We start from the raw sequence: 22,638 nt of genomic DNA on the forward strand, positions 1-22,638 counted from the left end.
AAAACACAGATATCCTACAAAATTCAGACTCGGCCAAACTTTGTGGTGCAGTTCTCCAACCAAATAATGTTTACATAATAATGAACGTGTTATGGAAAAGTGTGGATACAATAGTGAAAATAACATATGAAAACACCTATATTTAGGGGAAATGCTTGCAAAAATGTGTACATTACTTGGAACATACAAAAATATGTTTATTTGGAGAAACCTGCACTAAAAATGAGGATGAATTTTCATGAGGATTTTTTAGAAAAGATTCACAAATTGCCACAGAAATGGAAAGAACTTAATTTGAGGTTGGAAAACTGAGAAACTGGGAGAACTGAAAAGGACAGATCCTTCCATCCTTACTTCTGAGTAAACCATGCATAGGATTGCAGTCAAAGGAATTGTGGCGCTGTGGGTTAAAGCCTCAGCGCCTAGGGCTTGCCGATCGAAAGGTCGGCGGTTCGAATCCCTGCGGCGGGGTGCGCTCCCGCTGCTCGGTCCCAGCGCCTGCCAACCTAGCAGTTCGAAAGCACCTCCGGGTGCAAGTAGATAAATAGGGACCGCTTACCAGCGGGAAGGTAAACGGCGTTTCCGTGTGTGGCTCTGGCTCGCCAGAGCAGCGATGTCACGCTGGCCACGTGACCCGGAAGTGTCTCCGGACAGCGCTGGCCCCTGGCCTCTTAAGGGAGATGGGCGCACAACCCCAGAGTCTGTCAAGACTGGCCCGTACGGGCAGGGGTACCTTTACCTTTACCTTTACCTATAACACAACACAAACTCTGAGAAGACAAGACTCCTCTTTCCATAACTACTGCTCAGAAGAAGGGGAAATCTAATTTGCAGTGAATAATTTGGGTTCTTCCCTTTCGTATTAGTCTGGTATCCTATTCCCTCCACTAAGAAATGTGCCATTGGAAGAGCACGGTAGGTGAGAACAATGATGCACATACCATTCTTTGAAAAGTGGGGCTGCTCTGGGAGGGCCACCATCCCTGAGACAGCTTCACCTCCTGCTTCGCCTTCAGCTCCTTGAGAAAAATTCTAGTCCAGAGATTTAAAATACAATTCCATGCATTTTTAGCCCCGAGTTTAAAGGGGTTTATTCACAAGTACAGTGGTACCTTGGTTCTCAAACTTAATCTGTTCCGGAAGTCCACTCAACTCCTGAAACAGTTCGAAAACCAGGGTGCGGCTTCCAATTGGCTGCAGGAGCTTCCTGCACTCAAGCAGAAGCCGTGTCAAACATTCAGCTTCTGAAAAACATTCAAAAACTGGAACACTTACTTCTGGGTTTTCAGCATTCGGGAGCCGATTTGTTTAACAACTAAGCCGTTCGAGAACCAAGGTACCACTGTAAGTGGCTACAGGGTTGCAACCTACGACTGCTTTCCTATTCCCACATAGAGAAAAAAACACTGATTCACTTCCAAGTTGATCAAAGAATTTTCAAGTCTTCTTTAACACTGCCTCTTCCCCCCGCCCCTCCTTGTCCAAATCAGTTGGACTCATTGCACCTAGGGCAGGTTTACTGGCAGGATACAAACCCCTGTCAAAGCATTTCCCATTACTCGTGCTATTTTGCTTTGTGTGCAAATCCAACTCTGTTATTCCCACGATCAAAGACGCAATAGAAAGCTGACATAAATACGTCTCCCAGAATCCACATCGGTTTGTTGCGGGGGCCGAGATCCAGAGCCTGAAAGCCACTGAGGCAAAAAGCTTCTCCTCCACTGGTTTGCTGTCACAGAAAAACAAACACTTCTGTTTGGGTGATGCTTTTCCACTAGCGTTTGAACCAGAGCTGTTTGAACCAGAGCTATTAGGCAGGGTGAGGCTGCTGCCTTGGGCGGCAGAAGCCACCCACGCAGAGAGCACAAGATCTCACATGATTTGGGGTGAGATGTCACCCAAAATCAGTGCAATCTTGCCCAAAATCAATGCTGGTGAGGGCGCCACTTCTCCACCAGCTGCAGATGCAGCATGACATGTGACGTTGGGAGCAGCAGCAGAGTAAAGGTGGCATTTCCCATTTCACTTTAAGTGGTGAAATGAGCCATGCCGTCCCTGGATTGAACCAAAACCAACATGCTTTCGTTTCATGAGCCTCTTCAAAACACATGCCCTCCCTCTGACAATTTTCCACACCCTTTGGCCAAAGGGTACAAGGATGTTTGTACAGGGGAAAGTGGCGAGATGGCAGTGGGCACCCACTGTTAAGTGCTCCTCTGAATGCCAGCTGCTAGGGTGGCTCTTGAGAGACTCTTTACACCCATCAGCTAGAAACCCACATTCCATATCAACACTTAGCCCACAAACACTCCACACAGCTCTTGCATCAGAAGACAGCAACCGTGAGAATTCAGATACATACCTTGATTATATACTGCTTTGAAGTTATTGTGTATTCTCTCTGCCCAATGGTAAAGGTTATCGGGGGCAGGCTGGAGAGTCTTCTGCAGTCTACAATAAACTGTAACAGAAATGAATTCCTCCACTTGAACTGGGGTTCTTATTGTCATTCACATAAACAGCGAAAGTGACCTATTGGTGTTGGTATGTTGGTGGGGAGAGCTGGCAGCTAGGAGACCTTTGACAAACTACAGTTCTCAGAATTCTTTGGGGGAAGCCACAACTCTTAAAGTGGTAGAAGACTGCTTTAAATGTATGGTGTGAATGACAAGGTACCACCAGAATCTTTGTTGCTTTTGCCCATAACATGAGAGTAGACCAACGTAACTTCCTATTTCTCTCAAATTTCAGTGAAGTACCGGTATATTTCTAGCCTTGCCCAAAACTTCCCCCTTATTTTGACCTTTGATCCTTTTTTCCCCACAACTCAAAACAATATGTCCTGGACCACCATCATATCAACAGCTCTGGTGTCAGGGGTTCAGGGAGAGAGGCGCAGAGGAGGGAGGAGACCGAGAGTGAGGGAGAAGGATTCCAGCCTGACGAGGAAGAGGACGACAATGACCCGAGATGGTCCATGAGTCCGTCCAGTGGATCGGAGGATTCCCAAAAGGGAGCCCCCCTGGTCAAGCCAAGGGGAGCCCAAGGGGGAAGCAGTCAGGAGCAGGGGAACGTAGGGGGAACCGCCAGTGGGATTTGGAGATCGAGACCTGCTTCTCCACCGGAACGGAGTGAAGAGGGTGGAGTTACCAGTGTGTCGGGAGGAACAGAACAAGGAGCAGAGGGGGGAAGGAGATCGGGGCAAGACGTCCTGCCGGAAGGGGCGGAAAGCAGTACCGGGAGCAGTGTGGCTGTTGAAAGGAAGGTGAGGAGCAACGTACGCGCGCCAAGTTCAAATGTGGAGGCGCGCGGAAGTGGGGAGAGCTCTGGGGAGGAGCCTGGTGCTAAAGCACGAAGGAGGGGGCAGCAGGCAGGAGAAGACTCAGCCTCTGGGGAGTCCCGGAAAGAGGGAACACAGGGGGGCAGGAAGACCCTGCGGAAAAGGAAGGAGAGGAAAAGGTGGAGCAGCACAAGCCTCTTAAATTGGTGCAGGGGAGGGACGGACTCAGAGGGGACTTCTAACATCTAAGGGTAACAGATGTGGAGCCACGGAGTTTGGATGTAATGACGACAATGATCTTCAATAAAACCTTTTGTATATAACTTGGACTGGACTTTGGTCTCTTGTGAGCTGGGACCCAGGGTGGCTCTGACAGTAAGTCCCCTCAAAAGAACGCAAAAATTTTTTTTTTTGCAAAGCTCACGAACGGTGACAGCCATGAGTGCGGAGGAGCAGTTGACAGCTCTGCGAACTACAGTTTCCGAACTCACTGCTGCAGTCCTTGCGTCTCAGAAGAAGCATGACGAAACGGAGAAGCGCTGCCAGGACCTGCAAACCAGGTGGGAACGTGCAAGCAGGGAAGGGATTGGACTTGGACGGAGGGGGGGCAGCCTAGTCACCCACTTCGATGGGAACCTGAAGCACTACCCCAGTTTCAGAGCAGACGTTTTGTATGCATTGCACTTGCTTCGTCATGACTTTAAAGATGAGGAGGAGAAAGTGGGGTTTATTGTTTCTCACTTGCATGGGCCGGCCAGAGACTGGTTGCGCAATTTGTGGCGTGAAGATGGCCCTGCCCGCCGCGATGCAGATGAATTCATTAAAGCAATGGATGCCTGCTTCCAGTCAACTGTAGATGTGGATCTTGCACGCAGGGAAATTTTTGGATTGCGGCAAGGCAAAGCCACTGTGCGTCAGTACCATTCCAGATTTTTTGCTTTACTGACTGCGCTAAGCTGGGAGAAGGATTGTGCACCTGTGAGGGATTTGTTCTGGGAGGGGCTCAGCGGTCCCATTAAGGATGAACTTGCCAGGGGAGACAGACCCCAGACCCTGGAGGAGCTTGTGCAGAGGGCTTTGGCGATTGGGATAAGGCACGAGGGACGTCCTTGGCACACTGAGGAAGAACGTCAGGTGCGTCCACCAGCGAGGACGTCTTCTTTCATCCCCAGGGAGTTCAGTCAGTCACATCCTTCGCCACTGGGAAGGCAGGGGGAGGAGCCCATGGAACTTGGTGGTGCTAAGGCTCAAGCAACAGCCAGAGCCCCAGCTTCCGGTGCAGTAAAGGCACAGCCTCCTAGAGGGACCAGGAAGTGTTACATTTGCGACAGTGCACAGCACATGGCGAAAGAGTGTCCCCAGAGGCTGCAGAAACACACTGCAGCTTTAGCAACTGTTGCAGCAGAAATGATGCAAGCAGAGCAACCTCAGGGAAACGACAGTGCCTGGCTGGAAGCAGAGCTGCTGGGGCTCAGCCAGGCGAATCTGTAGAGCAGTCCCCAGCGCTTTTGCAACGCACAGACCCTTTACCACCCAAGCCAGCGGTGCAGCTCACTGCAACACTTCAGTTGCCGAATGGAACCACCCTGGAAGTCCCCATCACGATTGATTCTGGTAGCAACGCAGATTTTGTGGGGACGCACTTTGTCAAGCAGCATCGCATAGCGCTTCTGCCAGCGACAACACCTCTGAACGTAGTCACGGTGGATGGCAGGAAATTGCTAGGAGGACAAGTTGTGCAACAGACGCCTCCCATGGTGATGAGGATTGGAAATCATCGAGAAGTCATCAGCTTCAATGTCACCCGCCTTTCAGACACGCCTATAGTATTAGGCATGAGTTGGCTGGAGAGACACAGTCCTGCTGTAGCGTGGTACCAACGGCAGATCACCTTTTGCTCATCGTACTGTGCTCAACATTGCATCCAGTCCAGCCAGGAGGAGGGAGCTGAGCAGCAGTTGCAACTTGGCATGGTGCAGGCAGTACCCCGCAAGTACGAGGGGTTCCTGGAGGTTTTCTGCGAGAAGGAAGCTGACCAGTTGCCGCCCCACAGGCCTTATGATTGTGCCATCGACCTGGTGCCAGGGGCGCAGTTGCCGACTGCAAAGCTGTATTCCATGTCTGAGGACGAGATGCAAGAACTCAGGGAGTTCATAGAGCACAATTTGAAGCGCGGATTCATCCGAGAATCGAAAGCGGTGGGGGGCAGTCCTGTTTTCTTTGTAAAGAAAAAGGACACGCCCCAAAAAAGACTCATTGTGGACTATCGATTCATAAACAGTAAGACCAAACCCAAGGCCTTCCCCATGCCCAAGATAGATGATCTCCTGGCAACCGTAAGGAAGGGGAAGATCTTCACCAAATTGGATCTGCGTGGAGCGTATAACCTCATACGCATCCGGGAGGGCGATGAGTGGAAGACGGCCATGTTCACGCCTCTGGGCACGTACGAATACAGAGTGATGCCATTTGGTCTCCAAAATGGATCTCACGTCTTTCAAGCATTTATGCATCACGTGCTAGCGGGACTTCTCTACAAGAAATGCGTGTGTTTCCTCGACGACATCCTGATCTTTTCGGAAACGGAGGAGGCCCATGAGAAGGACGTAAAGGAAGTCCTGCAGAGACTACGGGAGAACAAGCTCTACGCCAAGTTAGAGAAGTGCCAGTTTGATGTGACGGACGTGGATTTCCTAGGCTACAAGCTGTCCGACAAGGGGTTGGCCATGGACAGCGCCAAGGTCCGCGCGGTGTTGGACTGGAAGAGCCCTCGCAATCGGAAGGAAGTCCAAAGATTCATCGGCTTCGCCAACTTCTACCGCAAATTCATCAGAGGTTTTGCAAAGGAGACGGCAGCGATCACGGACACTCTCAGTTCCAAGAAAAAGAGGTTCGTGTGGACGGAACAGGCGGAGCGCTCTTTTCAGAAGCTTAAAAGCCTTTTCGCCTCCGAGGAGCAGCTGCTGCACGTGAATCCAGGCAAGCCCATACGAGTAGAGACCGACGCGTCAGACAGAGCGGTTGGAGCCGTACTCCTCCAAGAAGATCCACATGGAAACTGGAGACCCGGTGCCTTTTACTCCAGAAAGCTCAGCAAAGCGGAGCAAAACTACACCATATGGGACAGGGAGCTGTTAGCCATTCACGCAGCGTTCAAAGCGTGGCGACATTTCCTCATTGGAGCCAAGCACACAGTGCAGGTCCGCACGGATCACAAGAATTTAGAGTATTGGCGCACGGCGAAACTCCAGAGCCAAAGACACATGCGCTGGGCAGAGTTCTTCGCGGATTTCGACTTCAGGATAGAGTATGTCCCAGGGGACTCCAACGTTATAGCCGATGCGCTCTCCAGGAAACCGCAATATCTTGAGGAAGCGGCGCCAATAGCAGCCAGGCACATTTTTGCACCGCAGGCGTGGGCGTGCGCTGCCATCGCTGTCGACCTGGACGCAGTGCGACGCGCGTTGCAGGTAGATCAGTTTGCACAATCCAAAATAGAGGAGCTGCGTAGGGGTTCGCTGAGAGACGATGAGTTCCAGTTACGCGACGGACTGTTAACTCACAAGGGTGCCCTCTACGTGCCGAGCGACGAGCTCCGAGCAAAGGTTCTGCAGCAGTTGCACGACGCTCCCAGTGCGGGCCATTTCGGCAGGGAGAAGACAATAGAACTGGTGGCCAGGGACTTTTGGTGGCCCCAGATGCGAGGAGAAGTAGCGGAGTACGTCGCCAGATGTGACACTTGTCAGAGGTCCAAGCCAGTACACCAGAAGCCGGCGGGCTTGCTGGAACCACTGGAAACACCACAGCAACCGTGGGAGAGGGTGGCGCTGGACTTCGTCACTGACCTGCCCAGTTCCAGAGGCAAAACGGCGGTACTGGTGGTGGTGGACTTGTTCACCAAGATGGCGCACTTCATTCCCTGCGCGAAGGTGGCGACGGCGGAACAGACCGCCAAGCTCTTCATCGACCACGTGTTCCGGGCGCATGGGCTGCCGCGGGCCATCCTGTCCGACAGGGGGCGCCAGTTTATTTCCAATTTTTGGCAGAAGCTCCTAGGTATCCTGCGCGTCAAGATCAACCTAGCGTCGGCAAGACATCCACAAACCAACGGCCAGGCCGAGAGGGTCAACGCGATCATGCAGCAGTACCTGAGATGTTATGCAAATCAGCGACCCACAGCTTGGGTGGACTACCTACCGATGGCGGAGTTTGCCTACAACAACACGAAGCATGCGTCGACGGGGGTGACGCCGTTCTTCGCGAACAATGGACGTCATCCCAGGACCTTCCCGGGGTTCGTAGCACCAAGAGAGGGGGAGCCGCAAGAGGCCGACCAGTTCGCTGCAGAACTACAAGAGGTGCACGAGGAGCTGCGGAGACATTTGGAGCTAGCCAAACAAGCATATAAGGTGCAGGCAGACAAAGGCAGAAGAGTGGGAGAGGACATCCAGGTGGGGGACTGGGTGTGGTTAGCGGCCCAGGCGATGCCAACCAAGTCGTTGGCCAAGAAGAAGCTAGGGCACAGGCAGCTAGGACCATACCAGGTGGAGGCTAAGATCAACCCCGTGGCTTTTCGACTGGCCCTCCCCGAAGGTTCCAGAGTCCACCCGGTTTTTCATAGGTCGGTGCTCACTCCCTACAAGGCCCCGCACAGGTTTCAGGAGTCTGAAACAGTACCGCAGCCACGCACAGAGTCACCTAGGAGGGAGGGATCGCCTAGGGTCGAACCACTCAACGAGGTCACAGAGATCCTGGACTCGAGATGGGGGGAAGAGGGAATAGAATACTTTCTAGTCAGAGAGGGTGCACCAGTCAGTGCCAGTGGGTGGGTGCCGGACTACGCTTTAGACGAACCTCTTTTAAAGGACGAGTTCCATGCCCTTTTCCCACATAGACCCATGCCAGCCGAGTACTTCGATGACTGGCTCTTTACCCCCACATGTTCAGGCAGCACTTTCCACGGCTTTTCTTCAGCCGAGGAAAGAACGCCGAACTCAAACTCGCCCAGGGGATCGTGTTCGGGGGTGGACACAGAGCCCTCTTATTGGTGGGATGAGCAACCAGAGGAAGCCTGGCGCAAGAAATGGCTGAAGGGGCCTTGGCAGGCAGCACCAAACGAAGTAGCAATGGAAGAGGGAACTGCGAACATGTTGGGTGAAGAACCCGAATTCGAACACACGTACACCGAGCTGCCAGCAGAGGTCATGGACGTAGCCGAACTGTATCCTGCATCTACCTCCGAGGAGCTGCAGTTCCCACAACCCGCACCCGATGGGGGGGAGGGGGGAAGGGGGGGCTTCGAGGGGGGGATGGATGTCAGGGGTTCAGGGAGAGAGGCGCAGAGGAGGGAGGAGACCGAGAGTGAGGGAGAAGGATTCCAGCCTGACGAGGAAGAGGACGACAATGACCCGAGATGGTCCATGAGTCCGTCCAGTGGATCGGAGGATTCCCAAAAGGGAGCCCCCCTGGTCAAGCCAAGGGGAGCCCAAGGGGGAAGCAGTCAGGAGCAGGGGAACGTAGGGGGAACCGCCAGTGGGATTTGGAGATCGAGACCTGCTTCTCCACCGGAACGGAGTGAAGAGGGTGGAGTTACCAGTGTGTCGGGAGGAACAGAACAAGGAGCAGAGGGGGGAAGGAGATCGGGGCAAGACGTCCTGCCGGAAGGGGCGGAAAGCAGTACCGGGAGCAGTGTGGCTGTTGAAAGGAAGGTGAGGAGCAACGTACGCGCGCCAAGTTCAAATGTGGAGGCGCGCGGAAGTGGGGAGAGCTCTGGGGAGGAGCCTGGTGCTAAAGCACGAAGGAGGGGGCAGCAGGCAGGAGAAGACTCAGCCTCTGGGGAGTCCCGGAAAGAGGGAACACAGGGGGGCAGGAAGACCCTGCGGAAAAGGAAGGAGAGGAAAAGGTGGAGCAGCACAAGCCTCTTAAATTGGTGCAGGGGAGGGACGGACTCAGAGGGGACTTCTAACATCTAAGGGTAACAGATGTGGAGCCACGGAGTTTGGATGTAATGACGACAATGATCTTCAATAAAACCTTTTGTATATAACTTGGACTGGACTTTGGTCTCTTGTGAGCTGGGACCCAGGGTGGCTCTGACATCTGGATTTTCTTTGAGGCTCTGCTGCCCCAAACATTCTGTTTACCTCGCCATGCGGTGCTGGGTGGGCTCCGATTTTTTGTTGCAGTCGTATTATTTGTGAGGGTGGGCCAGTAATGAGAGAAGTACCCGAGTCTACAATGGCTGCACAGCCCTCTCTGCATGCTGCTATCTGTCCCTGGATTTTCACGCTGTATTTTTGGGGGGAGAAAAGAACAAACACGAATACTCTTGATTGAATCAGGTTGCAAGCATGTGGGCTATAGAGATGAGGAAAGCAAGCAAAGGTCAGCAATCAGTTAAAACATAACCTTTTAAAATCAATTCAGCAAAATTAACTTCTGAAAGATATTAAAATTTGCCTCCATATTATTCAACTAGTTCTAATTTTGAATATCTTAAAACAGTGCTGGGGGAACTGTGGCATCTGGATTTTGCTGGGCTCCAAATATCATCACCCGGGAGCTCCAAAGAGATTTTCTGGGCCTGGTACATGGCATGTAGGTTGGGTCATCCCCACACCCTGCAAAGACTGGCACAATATTTGCATAAAATTAGCTGTAAAATATATTTGTATTCAGACTGTTTTGCAAGGGGGTGGAGGAAACCCTCACAAAAATAATCAGGAGCAACACACAAGTAATAAGTTTGCCTGACGGGCATAATGTCCTCAGGTGAACTTTCCGCCATAACTGTTTTTCCATAATAGCCAAGGCTTAACCTGCTGAATTGCCTCCAGCCATTGTCTGGAGAAAGAACTTCCTGGTTCGTTTTAAGGGTCCTCTCTAGGACAAGCATGATTCTACTATTTCTCTATAGTACCCAACAATCAAAGCTGTGAGTTGGCTCATTGGTTAAAAACACTGAAAGGTGAGAGCAAGCGCTTTTCTCCCAAAGCAATTGCTTAGAATGGAGTCTGCACATTTTTTGCTCCATAAATCACATTCTACAAGGGCTTTGGACCAAATACAACAACCCCGCCCCCCGGTACCTCGCTCGTTTGTGTTATTTGATCCGGAGATGCTTTCCTTTCTACATTCCCACTCCAAAGGTTTCTGGTTAATTTATTTTTCAAACTTACTTGTCCATATGAATTTTCCAATACTTTTGCTCAGTGACTGGAACCCAGTGAATGGACCCTTTGTAGAGAGAATGGTCAATGCCTCCGAATATCAACTCACCCCCATTCTCAGTGTTACCTCCTCTAAAAGAAAAAAGAAAAACTATTATTGGATAGGCAAGCATAAAAACAGTTGTGGTTTGACATGAAGTTGAATGAGGGTGTAAACCAGTTCAGCCTTCTAAGATATTTATGTTTGTCTTGGAAGCTGCAAGTGTCCTAGGCTGCTAACATACCATACATTCAAAGCATACTTAAAGCACATGACTTTTCTCAAATAAGTCTGGGAACAGGAGTTTGATAAGGGTGGTGAAAATTGTAGCTCTGTGAGGGGTAACCTGCTGTTCCCATGATTCTTTGGGGAAAGCAATGGTTTAAATGTATGGAATGTTTGCAGCCATAGTCAAACCATGACAAGAGAAAAGCCAGAATACAAAAACAGTATTTAATACTTCAGAACCATCAAGTCCAAATCTGAAAAGCAACTCAAATAGAGTTAAATGACATTTGGGGGGGGGGGGGTTATTGTGTTTGGTTTGATTTTATATGTTGTGGTTTTGTTTGTGAACTGCCCTGAGACCTCCGGGTATAGGGCAGTGTATAAATTGATTAAATAATAATAATAATAATAATAATAATAAATAATAATAAATAATAATAATAATAATAATAATAATTAATAATAATAATAATAATAATAATAATAATAATAGAAGTTCATTAGAAATTACAGCCCTGATTGGAGTTCTTTAAAAGCTCAAATATGAATATGTTCATTTTCTAACAAAAAGATGAAACAGAAATCTGCTACCAGGCCAGGTTCAAGGTTTTGGTGCTAACATATACAGAACCAGGTTACTTGAGGGATAGCCTTATCCCTTACATATCCAGAAGATTTCTGTGGTCTGCAGGAAAGTTTCTCATGCAAGTTCCAAAGATCTCAGCAACTCCCAGCAGGATTTTCAGTGTGGTTTCCCTGGTTCTGCAGAATGTATGGTATGTTTGCAGCCATAGTCATACCATACATTCCTGCTGAGATATGATAAGTGCCCACTATCTGCACTTTCTAGAAACAATTGGAGACATTTTTGTTCCAACAGGCTTTCCCAGCTGGATAAATAGGCCTTTGTTATGAGTGTCTATTTTGTATTGTTTCCGTTTTGTTTTAAATGTATCAGCTGTTCTTTGCGTTTTTAACTGTTTTGGGGGGGTTTATTGTCCATTGACTTGAGATGATGGTGTAGGTAAAGGTAAAGGTAAAGGTACCCCTGCCCGTACGGGCCAGTCTTGACAGACTCTGGGGTTGTGCGCCCATCTCACTTAAGAGGCCAGGGGCCAGCGCTGTCCGGAGACACTTCCGGGTCACGTGGCCAGCGTGACAAAGCTGCATCTGGCGAGCCAGAGCCGCACACGGAAACGCCGTTTACCTTCCCGCTGGTAAGCGGTCCCTATTTATCTACTTGCACCCGGAGGTGCTTTCGAACTGCTAGGTTGGCAGGCGCTGGGACCGAGCAGCGGGAGCGCACCCTGCCGCAGGGATTCGAACCGCCGACCTTTCGATCGGCAAGTCCTAGGCGCTGAGGCTTTAACCCACAGCGCCACCTGCGTCCCCTTGAGATGATGGTGTAGAAGGTGATTAATAAATTAACGTTCATAATTTTGATTATTATGATTATACTACAAGTAGGCCTCCTTACTGGATCATTGGCATCTTGGCTGAGGGCCCCCTAAAACCTGTGGCATTCTCAGCTCACTGAAATCATGCAGCAAGTAGATAAAACTTGTGAGCCAGATTCCACTCCTGATGAATTGTGTGGAAAACATGTAGTACAGTGGTACCTCGGGTTACAGACGCTTCAAGTTACAGACACTTCAGGTTACAGACTCCGCTCACCCAGAAATAGTACCTCGGGTTAAGAACTTTACTTCAGGATGAGAAGAGAAATTGTGTGGTGGCAGCTGGAGGCCCCATTAGCTAAAGTGGTACCTCAGGTTAAGAACAGTTTCAGGTTAAGAACGGACCTCCAGAATGAATTAAGTTCTTAACCCAAGGTACCACTGTACCAGAAACCTCACAATAACTGCATAAATATATATATATATATATATATATATATATATATATATATACTCTGCTTTTTTTTCTGGGGGTATGCAGGGGTACGCATACCTCTAAACATTTTGTGAATCTTTGTACTTTTGTCCATTTACTGTATTTATTTTCCCCAATTTGAACTATAAAATGGTGGTTTTCTTGAGTCAAAATGAGAGTACCTCTAAACATTTCTTTTAGAAAAAAAAGCACTGAGTAAACCCTCCACAAATCTGGAGTGAAGCCCCTAAGATGATTTGATGGCACCTTGCGCTCCTCTTTCTGGCAACTCCTGCAGCCAAGCTGGTGCCAAGAGTGTTGCTCTGCTTTCCTTTGGACCACATCAGCGAGGCCAGAGGGATGGTGGTCTTGTCTAGGCAGCCAAGGACTCTCATACACAAAGCCCAGGCTTATGTCCCAGGTAAGTTACTTTGGTGTTGCTATCACAGTGGTTTGATTTACCCCAGAAGGCACACTCTATTGTCTCTTGAGACAGATGGATGCTGCCAACAACAACAACAACAACATGAATATTTCACCAGAAACCATTCTGTGGAAAGGCTGGTTTGCGCCATCCTATCTTTTCACTCTCAAACACTGACCTGTTCAAGATGAAGGAAAATACAGGTTCCTCTATCAATTGTTGCCTCAGCATATTGTCGAATACTGGAAGTCCATGTAGCACTGACAACGATGGATATCCCAAGCCTAGCACCCCATCGAAGTGTGCAAAGGTAAAGGTCAGGTCAGGCTCATAGACGGACTCTCCAAAATCTTGAGCCTCAATGGAAAGGTTGCTGAACTGGTTCATTGATTTGCCAAAGAGAAACAATATGAAAAACATGTAACCACATTCTAGTTCAGGTTATTCAGTTCAAAGCAATTTCCTTCTTGAACCTCTTCAGGTTTGGTTTATGTCACAAAATTCTATAGTTTGGGCCTAAGTTTCCCTGCTTCTGATGGAAAAAGCTTATCACACAACCTGATATTGAACCATATATGCCAGTAACTTTCTCCAGTTCTGGCAAAGATGAGAAACAATGATAGTATTAATGCTATATCATCTGCATATAAAGTTATTTTATATGATAGTTGTGTGGTTTGTGTTCCCTTACCTTCAAAGAGAGTTTGGTGAACTGGAACACATAAAACATGGACTGGATTTCCTTAACAATGCATTTTGAACATCAGCTAAATTATTATAAAAGACATGTCCCAAATTATCCATGCCCTCATGTGTACTGCCAAGAACCCAACGAAATACAGAACGCTCGAAGGCAACCCTAGTAAAAGCTTCTCTCACCTGTACGGTGTCTTTAGCAGTGACGCCGATCAAACTCCCAGTCCCATATTGTAAATAAAACGGCTCCCCTACTTGCGCATAGGAGTATGACATAAATGACTCAAATCTCTTATGCATGCCTGTAAAAACAAGGGCCATTAGTAACCTCAGCAATAAACATGATTTCCCTTTCACTCTGATAAGTGGGGGAGATGCAGGCAGGCATCCTTTCCATTGTGACTAAAGCAAATGGGGAAGCCAACACAGAAAAAGCTCTTTGCATGCATTGGAACCTCCATGCCTGCAAGAGATCACTCAGATACCGAATTTGGCTGTTCCTTCTACTGGCATTGTGTGGTGTTATGGAAATTATTGGGGGGGGGCATATATTTGAAGTTGTTAAATGTTACAAATATTATGCCTGAATGTATCCTTTTGACTTGACAGCTCATGGAAGATACCTAGCTTTATGAATCATATAAAATCAACCCCTTTGCCAAGTTCCTCCATTCCAAGTCATTTTGCCCATGGAAAAAGGACTCTTTCCCCTGCCACCTCCCCAAGCTTGAAGACATGTTTACACACCTCCTGCCCCAGGGAAATTCCCAGAGGTGACAATCATTGTTCTCCAAGGGAAGCCAAATCTCATCACTAGACTTGCTTCAGGCTCCAGACATGCAAAGGAAGTTCTATCGTACTTTTGGGTGGTGGGTACCTAAGATATGTTTGCCTATGCTAATCTTATACTTGGGTGTTGCCCTGATATATCTGTCTATGCTAATCTTGTGTAACCCTCCCCTTTTGTGACATGTTAGTGATGTAGCAATGATGTATTGATGATGCTGTGCGAACTGTATTCTGGGATATGGTGGGAAAGTCAATGTCGCCCCCTGCTCTGGGTTCACTTGCTGCTGTTGAACCTGTTGCGCAACAAAAAAGGATCTAAGTCTACTGACTGCTGATTTGCTCCAAATTGCTTGGCTGGAATTTCCTTCTTTTACTGACTGCATGGACCCACGGGGGACTTATACCCCAATGAGCTGGGCTGTTGAGTAGGCTCTCAACCCGGAATTTTCCTTAACAGTGGGCAATTGGCGAAAGTTCAGGAACTCACAGAGTGGTAGAAAAGACAGAAATGGATTACATCAATGCCCTACATACCTTTTTATGGCCCTCCCTGACTAAAATTCTGTGCTGCTTCCATCCCAATCAGCCATCTAAAATCTCCCTTTCCCTGTCTCCAATCCATTATTTCTCTCTATTATTTGTACCCTGCCCATTATTTGTACCCTTAAATTTTCGTTTGGGTCTGGAGAATTCTGTGGTACACAAGGTTGAATATGTTTGAGATTGCTGCTGCTTTAAACCCATTAAATGTCAAAATATTTCTTACTGCAAGCTTTACTGTAGCAACGAGCGGATGGGACCCAAAAATCGCTGGAGCCGGTGTCAAACACCACGGTGAATCGCTGAGGTGGAGTGCCAACACTCACCTCTCCATAGTACTGGGCCTAGGGGAAAAATAACCCATCAGTCCAGTATTCAGTCACCTGACATACAAGGTTAGGGGAGCTTCAGGTAGGTGATGGTGCCCATCAGGTGAACACAACGTTGGGTAGGTAGTTCCATTTTAGAAGCAGAGGTAACAACCCTCCAAGCCTAAACACTGAAAATAGAGGTGGGTCTGAAAAGTATACACCCAAAAAGCCAAGGTAAAGAGGTATGTCTTCAGCATTCACCAGAAGCTATCTAATCAAGGTGCCAGGCACAGCTCTTTTGGGAGGGATTACACATGTTACGTTAGTCACAAACCTGCCAATTTGGTGTTTGTCTTTTAAAGGAATTGGCAGCATTGGGTCCCAATCTGGACTGGGATTTTAGTGTGGTGCCAGAGGGCTTTAATCTTGTTTTCCTGCCATGGTCCCAATCCCCACACCAACAATAGGAGCTTTTTCTCTCTCTATACAAATTGGAGAAATACTAGGATTCCCATTTGTATTAGGGAACCCACCATGGCAATTTTGCTTTTAAAAACAAAACCCTGCACTTAAAGGCGCAGCTATGTTTCTAAATGACTTACTGCACAGAACTCTGAGCCATACCTTGCATGGGATGTTGTTCAAATTGGGGGAGGGAATGTTTTATTCAGAAATTCTTAACAAGCCTGATTAAGCTTTGCTTTCTTAAATATCCAAGTGAATTTAGAAACCAGGCAAAGAATCCTGGATGCCAAGACAGGATCAGCCCACCAATGAACTCCACAAGCTTATCAGTCTTCCACTTCCATATCATCCCCTAGCGAGCAGCACAGCCGTGTCTCATGTTCTATTTTTAGTATTTAAAAAAACAACCCATTCCTGGCATCTGCTGCAGAAGGTGAAGTGATCTTGTATTCCCAGAACAGGCTTTAACTGTTAATTTATATTTTCATTGCTTTAATTGGAAATGCATATTTTGCATATTTGTTTTAAAGAACGAAATAGGAGAAGCTACCATGGTGCTGTTCCTGGAGCAATTTCACTCTTTCCTGAGCAAACCAAGAGCCTTGTTTACAGCAGGGCTGGGGAACCTGTGACAACCTAGACATGGTTGGGTTCCAATTTCCATCAGCCCCAGCCAGCACAGCCAATGGCAGGGATGACGGGAGCTATAGTCCAGGAATGTCTGAAGCAGGTGGTGCTGTGGTCTAAACCACTGAGCCTCTTGGACTTGCCAATCAGAAGGTCGGCGGTTCGAATCCCTGCAACAGGATGAGCTCCCTTTGCTCTGTCCCAGCTTCTGCCAACCTAGCAGTTCAAAAGCATACCAGTGCAAGTAGATAAATAAGTACAGGTGTGGCGGGAAGGTAAACAACGTTTCCATGCACTCTGGTTTCCATTGCACCAGAAGCGGTTTAGTCATGCTGGCTGCATGACCCAGAAAGCTGTCTGTGGACAAGCTCTGGCTCCCTTGGCCTGAAAGTGAGATGAGCGCTGCAACCCCATAGTTGCCTTTGACTGGACTTAACCGTCCAGGGGTCCTTTACCTTTACCTTTTTATTTCTGGAATGTTTGAAGGACCACGGGTTCCCCAGCCTTCGTTGACACATTTGAGGCAACATGGGTCAGCAACTGCAAGGGAGCAAGTCCCTCTATTGCTATTGACAATTAACAATATTATATACATATACAGTGGTACCTTGGGTTACAGACGCTTCAGGTTACAGACCCTGCTAACCCAGAAATAGTACCTCAGGTTAAGAACTTTCCTTCAGGATGAGAAAAAGAAATTGTGCAGCAGCGGTGTGGCGGCAGTGGGAGGCCCCATTAGCTAAAGGTGCTTCAGGTTAAGAACAGTTTCAGGTTAAGGACGGACCTCCAGAACGAATTAAGTTCTTAACCCGAGGTACCACTGTACATACACACACATATGCATGTATATATAATAGTGGGGCCATAAGACTCCTGGTTGTTTTTGCTTTAACAGACCTTCACGGCCAGGTGTGCCAACTCTAAGGGGTGGAGGTGTCATCAGCGCCCTCAATATTTCTTAGCAGAGGTCTCAGTGCCCCCAATATTGAGGGGGTGGAGGAGGCCAAACTGCCAAGCCGAGTGTGGCACAGCATCAAAGGCAGCCTCCTCCTGAGTGTGAGAGAGGAGCAGCTGTGGTGTTGGGCAAGGCCTCCTCCCGACGATGCACACACAACACATGACACAACACGTGTTGCAAAATTCACTGGCATGTCACACATGGACCGCATCGCGGCACTGCTGGCCCCCCAATCTTTGGCTCAAGGCAGCGCCTTTGTTGACAGATACCTCAAAACATAGTTAAAACAAAATGAAAACATTTTGTGGCCTCACAAGGAAACTGTTAAAGGAAACTGTTTTCCATCTCATCGTGTTCCTTTTCTACAGCAGTTTGAGGAAAGAGTTGCTTTTACCACACCTGTCATCAAGTGGATTTACCTCATGATCCCTTTCTCCTCATTTTCTTGCACAGTCCCTTTTGAAGGACCTGCTCTAAGTCCAGCCACCTCCTCAAGTAAACAGGATCAGAATTAAAACAAGAACCACTCACAAATCCTTAGACAAGAAGCCTGATAGCTATTCTGCTCAAATGGTTAGCACAGAGGGAGTCAACATGGTGCCCCCCCCCCCCAGATTTTGGAGGAATACAGCTCCCACCAGCCCCAGGCAGTGTGGTCAACAGTCAGGGATGATGGAAGTAGTAGTCTAGCAACATCTGGATGGCACCACATTGCCAGTGGTACGTTAAATGATAAAATCAACCTTCCTTCTCTTTGCAGTTTATGAGGAATAAATGTTTCCTAGAATTAGGAATTTACATATGGAACCTCTATTATATCTTAAGAAAACATAAAAAAGTCAATTGTCGCTTATTTGAGGCATGTGCTTTAATTCCTAATTGTCCTGGGAGTGAACAGGTGGTTTAAATTTGTAATCTATTTTAGGTTTACTTTACAATACAACAATAATGTTTCTGGTATGGTCTGGGCTATTAAGAGCTCTATAAATATTGGCTTAATAGGTTCCAAGTACAGCAATTTTACTAAGAGACAGATGGGCATATACTTTGAGCAATGGATGTTTGCTGACATTTTTTAGTTACTTCTTTTATAGACATTTATAGACTATTTTATATGTTGCAATCTGCCTTGTTATTTTATGAAGGAGCCTTGTTATTTCATGAAAGAGCAGGTTATTAGTCTTCAAATCAATCAATCAATGAGCAACATCTGTCCTATGAGCTTTCATCCCATTATTATGCAGTGACATACTCACATTCATGTAATCATAGAGCCTTTCTGTTGCAAGTCCCTGTGACAAATTAATATCTGAAGGGAGACAGTGCGGGTACCTCTGAACAAAAATGTCAGGTTGGCGGTCTTCAAGAAGCTTATGTAGCTCTCCTCTTTTACGGAGTTTTCCTCTGATAGATTCAAATCGCGTTAGAGGGATCCTGGGCGGATGACATGAATGCATGTTTGGTGTGGCACACAATGGACAATAAAATCCCAGAAAAGCAGAAATTAGGACTAGGACTAGTATGTTTTTTCTAGGGTGTTTAATCAATATTTTCCCCCTGGTATGTACCATGTTAATTTTGCCTAGCTTAGGATAGAAATCAACATAGAGCTAATAAGATCATTCTTCAAGCATTTCTGCCTGCCAGATGAAACAACCGTTCTTCTCCTCCCCACATGTGTTGTTCTGGGGTTTCCCCGACCCACCGAAATGAATTGAGGACGTGCAGGGGGAGAAGAGGAGGGAAAGCTCTTCTGAGCTATCGCAAGTCCTTGCACTGGCTTCTGCTAGTGCACCAGTTGAGTTGAATCCAGCCCTTAGAGTGTTATAAAACTACATGGTAGATGTTGAGGCCTGGAATGGGCAAACATGTCCATTTTGGGTTTCTCTCGGTTTTCTAATCTTAAATTCCACATTTCTTCATCAGTTTGTGATTAAAAAAAAATCCTCATGAAAATTTGCCAACATTTTAGCGAAAATCTCTCCTGTGTAAATTTTTATATGCACATACCAATATACACATGTTTATATGTTATTTTCACTAATATGTGCACCCTTTACCATTGTATAGGCACTTTTACATACATTACTTGACTGGAGAACTGCACTGAAAAAGCTGGCTGAGAATATTGAAGGATAGCTGTTCTTCTGTTCGCATCTTGTTTCAGAAAACACAAAGTTGGTTAGCTCACTTTTAAGTGCCAATGGAATCAAATTTCTCCCCCATTCCTATTTGAGGTACATGAGCCACTGCTAGTCTGTGTAGTACTGGACTAGATAAATAGCCTGAATTAGTATAGAGCATCTTCCCAAGAACTGAAATTAACATAAATTGTGGTATTATGCCTTCCAATCATTGGGACTTGTTGCAGGGGAAATGTTTCCATGAATTTTGCCCAGGGTTTGAGTCTAGTACCATCTTGTAGCAAATGCCTTTCTATAGCATGCCAACACCAAAAGTTTCTTTTTTATATATAAAAAAGCTTCTGAAATAATTAACAAGACTCCTTTTTACAGAAACATGGGCCCACTGCTAAGAACACACTTAAAATATATGAAATACTTCCTTACCTTACTACAGCTGTGAGGCACGGAATATAAACCAGAGCTGCTAAGAGAACCCTCATGGTTTCAGCTGGAAGTGGAAATAAAGCTGGCTTTTCTTCTCTCTGTCTCTTTTATATACTTTGCTGGATCACAACCAGCTGTTTGCGGGGTCAGGCAATGACTGCAGGTCAGTTGCTTGGCAGGACATTTGTAATGTGCTGGACAAGGACCCGCCAATTTGTGTAAATACTGCAATCTGTTACAACATGGATGGGGAACCGGTGGCCCTCAGGTTGTTGTTGGACTCCAACTCCCATCAACCCCAGCCAACATCGCCAATAGCCAGGGATGCTGGGAGTTGGAGTTCAGCGACATCTAGGGGACCACACGTTCCCCACCTCTGCATTAGAACACTCCAACAAGGGAGTGATGGAGGCAGGTAGCAGCAGTGCATGTGGTAGGGCTTGACACTGGTGTGGTTGCTTACCTGAATGGGGCTGAAAAGTGCCAATAAGGGTGAGACTGTGCAGTTGCACTGACAGGAGTGCTGGACCGGCAGGGATGCTCCCACTGGTGCAACCATCCCACCCCAACCTTGCCACTATTGCCCTGCCCCAACGCTGTCCAGATAAGGAGCAGTGACAGAGGTGGATTTAGGGAAGCGTGACTGGTTCACCCACATTGGTGAGAGGGCGCTGCAGGGGGCTGAAACAATGACTTATAATGAAAGTCGAGAGATGTGGATGGGGGTGTCAAATTTTGTTGTGTTGCGCAGGGCGCCGTTGAAATTTGAAAGTTTGCGTCTAGTAGACTCCATTGTAAGGAGGTTGGCTGTGTCTCACCACACATGCCACTACCGCTTAAGAATAATGAGTCTTTTTCAGTGTGGACTAAGTACAGTGGTGCCTCAGGTTACATACGCTTCAGGTTACAGACTCCGCTAACCCATAAATAGTACCTCAGGTTAAGAATTTTGCTTAAGGATGAGAACAGAAATCGCGCGGCGGCGGCGCGGCAGCAGCAGCAGGAGGCCGCATTAGCTAAAGCGGTGCTTCAGGTTAAGAACAGTTTCAGGTTAAGAACGGAGCTCCGGAATGAATTAAGTATGTAATCAGAGGTACCACTGTAGTTATAAACCAGGTCTTACCATGTCCCCAGGTTTTCATAGGTGAACCTATGCAATTCAAAGCACTATAGAAAGATGAAGGGTAAATGGCCTCATCTGAAAGATTCAGCACCATAACAAGCAATTTGACCTTTCCTTATGTCACCTTTTCTCGTTAGCTATTACTGAATTACTTTCATTTAACCTCTCCCCAAGGAGGCAGGTGCAAAGCTTGCACTCTAAGGCTGTGTCGGCACTATATACCTTTAAACCCCACTTGAAGCACATTCTTTCCCTCAAAGGATTCTGGTTGCTGTAGTTTACCCCTCAGGGAGCTATAATTCCCAGCACCTCATAAAGAAACGACAGGGTCCAGAATTCATGGAGAGAGAGAAGGTGCTTCAAAGGTACAGTCTGTCTGCAATCCAATTCATCAGTTCAAGTTATTCCTACAAAATGTATCGGAGATGGGGAATCTCAATCCTGGGGGCAACATTCACCCCTCCAGATTAGCTGTCTCCAGTTTGCACCTCTTCCTCCTCAGCCACACGGCCTCTCCCCAGGCCATGCCTCTCACTAGCCCTCTTTTGCACCCTCCTGGAGCTCAAGTGCGTCCTTGAACTCTGGCAATGCCTCTTCCTTACCTCTGGCTCTCCCCATCATTGGCATGTGGCCCCCAGAAGGCTGCCTGGAGAGGAATGTGGCCCTCTGAAAAAGCTTCCCTACTCCTGACATATATAACATGGAGTTGAGTAATCCTTGTGTCAAAAACTGTTGCTCAATGGCTCTGGCCTTCAGCTTGCACATCTAACGCAAGCAGCTTTGCAAAGATTTCAGGGCAAGCCCAGTGAGTAACGGAGACTATACAGGCTCGTCCCTTAGGGAAAATGGCTCACTGCACCACCAAACCCAAACTTGGCCGGCTGCTTGCTTACAACTATAGCCCAAGGGGTAGCCTTGCCTATCGCTTCCCTCCTCCTCCCCAGTTTCTCTGTTCCCATTGTAAAACTCAACAGGGACAAGGATGGGGTCCAAACGAATTTAGTTGGCTCTGTTTGTCATTGGCTGTGGCTCCACTTCCTGTTGGCCTCCCTCCCTGCCTTGCACTCCAGCAGTCCCAATGGGCACCAGTGGATGGAGTCACTGCATGACCATTTGGGGAAACAACCCAAGTTGAATCAGGATTCAGTCAACACTCACATCTGATCACATGCAGAGGGCCACGTGAATCAGCTCCTGTTTTCTTGCAGACAAAGGTGCAACTACCGTCTGTCTCAAGACTTTCACCTCTGAGAGGCAGAGCATCCTACATTAACTGGTCTTCACCCCCCCATCACTCATTAAGGTCCTCAAAAGTCCAGACTCTGGCTATTTTTTCATTGCCTTGATCTCATTAGCCCACTGCAAGGAGACTTTGGCTTGCCAACATAGTCACAAGGTGCAGCAATCTAAGGTCATTGTGATCTGCATTGATAAGACTAGATTAATAGTTAAACTGTGAACCAGAGTTTTTACCCCATAATATATTTAAGTAAGTCCTAAATATGTTCCTTAACAACAAATAAATGTAAATAAGCATTCTGCATCC

At 47.5% G+C, this 22,638-nt stretch overlaps 1 protein-coding gene across 2 annotated transcripts; it reads right to left on the reverse strand.

Moving 5' to 3' along the window:
* Window positions 1-1,422: 1,422 nt before the first annotated feature.
* Window positions 1,423-18,676, reverse strand: LOC307225948 (cathepsin E-A-like). 2 transcript variants are annotated; one of them, XM_079994378.1, is made up of 8 exons: window positions 18,656-18,676; window positions 15,265-15,382; window positions 13,893-14,011; window positions 13,192-13,391; window positions 10,459-10,581; window positions 9,424-9,568; window positions 2,363-2,461; window positions 1,423-1,729 (listed from the first exon to the last, which is right to left on the reverse strand). In XM_079994378.1, the coding sequence occupies exons 1-8, from the start codon at window positions 18,659-18,661 to the stop codon at window positions 1,565-1,567; spliced, it is 975 nt and encodes a 324-aa protein (XP_079850504.1). In that variant the 5' UTR covers window positions 18,662-18,676; the 3' UTR covers window positions 1,423-1,564. The 2 variants fall into 2 exon arrangements, with proteins under 2 accessions (XP_079850504.1, XP_079850505.1); XM_079994379.1 differs by lacking the exons at window positions 15,265-15,382; window positions 18,656-18,676 and adding an exon at window positions 14,333-14,373.
* Between the last annotated feature and the right edge of the window lie 3,962 nt (window positions 18,677-22,638).

Source organism: Podarcis cretensis, assembly GCF_951804945.1.
Source record: "Podarcis cretensis genome assembly, chromosome: 10".
Taxonomy (NCBI): Eukaryota; Metazoa; Chordata; class Lepidosauria; order Squamata; family Lacertidae; genus Podarcis; species Podarcis cretensis.

Bases quoted from the DNA above. Each gene is read 5' to 3' on its own strand.
- LOC307225948 (XM_079994378.1), bottom strand. The intron at 14,012-15,264 runs GTAAGAAATATT...TTGTTTTTACAG, and splicing joins TTGCTACAGTAAAGCTTGCA to GCATGCATAAGAGATTTGAG. The intron at 10,582-13,191 runs GTCAGTGTTTGA...TTTTTCTTTTAG, and splicing joins TTTTCCTTCATCTTGAACAG to AGGAGGTAACACTGAGAATG.